This window comes from Bidens hawaiensis, unplaced genomic scaffold, assembly GCF_021521415.1.
Source record: "Bidens hawaiensis isolate Kalapana, Puna unplaced genomic scaffold, B.hawaiensis_p1.1 tig00002273_1, whole genome shotgun sequence".
Classification (NCBI taxonomy): domain Eukaryota; kingdom Viridiplantae; phylum Streptophyta; class Magnoliopsida; order Asterales; family Asteraceae; genus Bidens; species Bidens hawaiensis.
In genome coordinates, this window is record NW_027491121.1 from 467355 (window position 1) to 470728 (window position 3374).

At 32.5% G+C, this 3374-nt stretch overlaps 1 protein-coding gene across 1 annotated transcript; it reads right to left on the bottom strand.

Annotated features, from left to right (window-relative positions):
• On the bottom strand, positions 1 to 1666 carry LOC143613816 (small ribosomal subunit protein uS19x-like). Its single transcript, XM_077087431.1, has 4 exons — positions 1560 to 1666; positions 1338 to 1486; positions 1208 to 1265; positions 1 to 398 (listed from the first exon to the last, which is right to left on the bottom strand). Exons 1-4 carry the CDS (start codon positions 1560 to 1562, stop codon positions 150 to 152), a joined length of 459 nt encoding a protein of 152 aa, XP_076943546.1. The 5' UTR covers positions 1563 to 1666; the 3' UTR covers positions 1 to 149.
• Positions 1667 to 3374: the final 1708 nt, after the last annotated feature.

The window sequence follows — 3374 nt, forward strand, 5'->3', positions numbered from 1 at the left end:
AACCATAAGATCCAAGTTATATAACTGGAAAACTGACATAATGAAATCATTCACCGAAAATTAAACGCTAAAACAAGAGTATCGCCATTTTAAAAACAAAATCCTTGACAAAACATAATTAAAAACAAAAACATCCAAAAAACAAGCTCTCACTTCAATGGGATAAACCTGGAAGAGTGAGTGGCACCAATACCGGGCCTACCGTGCTTCACGGGCTTGTATGAGATAGAGAACTCTGCAAGGTAGTGACCGATCATCTCGGGCTTGATTTCAATCTGGTTGAAAGTCTTCCCATTGTAAACACCAACCACACTCCCGATCATTTCTGGAACAATGATCATGTTTCTCAAATGAGTTTTCACAAGCTCAGGCTTCTCACCAGCTGGAGCCTCACGTTTCTATTAAAAGAACATTCATACATCAGTATAGTGCAGATAATATTATAAATCATATTAAACGTTGAAAAAAAACAAATAGCATCAAATTTTCAGCAACTATAAAATGAACTGTAAAAAAACTTATAAAGCATTTATCTTAAAAAATAAAATAGAAAACCAATTCTTATATATCAAGTTTAACATAAAACTGCTTAATCAAAGCTAAAAGTCTAAAAACAAGCTAAAACAACTCCCTAAACACTTGGCATAAAATACATCAAAATTCAAGTTACCATCTTGACCATCAAAATTGCACATTTGTATTTAAAAACATTTTAGAATCTAAAAATCACTTATATTCAACAAACAACTTGGAATCTAAAATCATTGTATAGCTAAAAGCATTGTACATTTGTTCTAATAATCCTTGTTAGAAAACAGTTCTACAAACCAACCAAATTACAATCTTAAGCAATAATTGCACATAAACAATAACTAGTCATTTCCAAGCGTAACAATTCAATCAAAGTAACAACCAACATGTACAAAATCATATAAAAATTTAATAATATATATGCTTCCTTACTATAAATCTACAATACACAAAATAATGATAACATAATTGAACCTTAAAACCAACTTCCAGGCTATAATGACTTAATTTCATTTCTAATAAATAAACCTTATTTTAAAAAATAAGCAGATATTTAACCAGGTCACAAAACAATACAATCAAACACATACAAATGTCACAACTCAATAAAATAACACAACACAAACAATATCATATAACAGAATAATAATAATAATAATAATAATAATAAACATACAGCTTTGCGGAGCTTCTTAATCAAAGCCATCGGCTTCCTCTTCAAACCTCTCTGAAACCTACAAACCAACACAAATAATATAAAAACCATAGATCCATCAAAACATAAACAGTTTCATAAAAATTTATACCTTCTGCGAGCACGAGCAGTGAAGAGCTTGACAAGCTCATCAGTGGACATGTCAAGCAACGCATCGAGATCAACTCCACGGAAACTGAACTTCTTGAACGTCCTCTTCTTCGGTGCTCCGGCTGCTGCAACATCAACCTCAACGTCCGCCTGCAACAATAATTCATTACAGCTAGATTGAATTGTGACTGTTAAATCATACAGCATAAGATATAAAAATCACCATTTTTGTTGAATCTGCTAAGGCTTGAGTTAACTGTGTGGCCGCTAGGGTTTGGTGGTTCCGAATGAAGGGTTACGAAGAAATTTTGTATTTATAATATGACGGTAGGGCTTCGGCCTGGTTCTGGTTTTAGTATAACTGAATGGGCCTGTTGTTTATTATGGGCTATAAAATAATAATGAGCTACGTATTTGTTTTTATGGGGTTTTTAATAGAAAACTTATGATTTTAGGCTTTTGTATTATTTGTTTTCAACGGCCAAACTTTTAGGCTTTTGTATAATGGGCCTGATGTTTGAGGGTAGAGGTGCACAAATCAGGTTTTCAAATACCTCATTTGGGTATAGAACCGGGTTCGTATATGACTGGGTATTGAAAAATCAGTTATTGGCAATACCCGGGTCAGGTTCGGGTTCGGGTCCGAGTATTGTCTCTAAAAATCATACCTTATTCATCATGTTCGGATCGGGTACAGGTTTTGGTACTGAAATGATACCTTATCCGTACCCTACGGGTAGGATAGGGTACATGTTCAGGCATTAAAAACCGGGTATTAAAAAACCGATTCCGGGTATTTTTTCCGGGTCTGGTTCTGGATTCTAGTTTTTTTGTGCACCTCTATTTAAGGGCTATAAATAATGAACTGGTTATGAAAACTACGATTTTCTGGGTTTTGAGGCTTTGACTATGTGCTTTTTGGGCTGTAATCTATTTCTATTTGCGAATTTGACTTTTGGCGGTTTAACTCTCAAGTTTACACCGGAGTGGGAAAGTTTGGTTTGGTTTGGGTTTAATCTATTTGAAATTCTTTCGGATAGAATGAACCGAACGAAATTTAGGAAGTTCAAAACTTTCAAAAATAGAATTTTAATTTCATTTGAATTCTTTTGTTTTTGACTAAGTAATAGTTTTATTTTTACTTTATTTTTTTATACGGTTATATTTAATTGAATTGGGTTGATAAACAAGATTGGGTGAAAATTATTATTGGATTGAGCTAAATGACAAAACTTAATTGAACTTTATTTGATACTAGCTTTTAGCCCGCGTGTCACGCGGGCTTATTTAAGTTTTTGTTTTTAATCATTTTGCAATTCTGTCTTCATGGTTCATCGAATGTTCGGTTCTTTAAATGAATAGAAAAACATCTATCTATCTATTTTAAAAACAATAAAACTTAATAGTTATATGTGTTAAACGAACTTGAACTTAAACAGAAGAACAAATTTTTAATCAAACGAACTAAAAATTTAGTTAATGTTTGCTCACTTATTAAATAAACATAAACGAACTTTCCGCTGAAAGGTTCACCAAACATTCTATTCTTTTGCCGGCCATTAGTTCAAAATCTGAATAAAAAAACAATTTCTAAAAACTCATCATGTTCGTTCATTTATTTAAATGAACAAAATATTTGTTCGTTCATTTATCAAATTAGTATTGATAGTATTGGTAGTTTCAGTTGAAACAGTTTAGGTCCGGATACTATCATGCTATCAATAAAGGTTTGATCACGACCCGAACTTTTAAAGTGGAGGCCGAGATAATATCTAGAGTTAACTATTAATCTGAATGTTATCTGGACTGGTATAGCCTCATGACATTCAAACAACTTATGAAAAAAACCTAATGAATTCCTTACATAAGCATATAATCAAAATGTTTAAGCCAAAAACACCAATAAATTAGATACCGAATAATCATATCTTAAGTAGTAAGCCGACAGGTGATTCGATTCTTCAACCGTACTAAATTAACTGGGTAGTAGTCAAGTAAACGGCGAATGATGAAAGGAATTCAAGAACACGAATGAAAA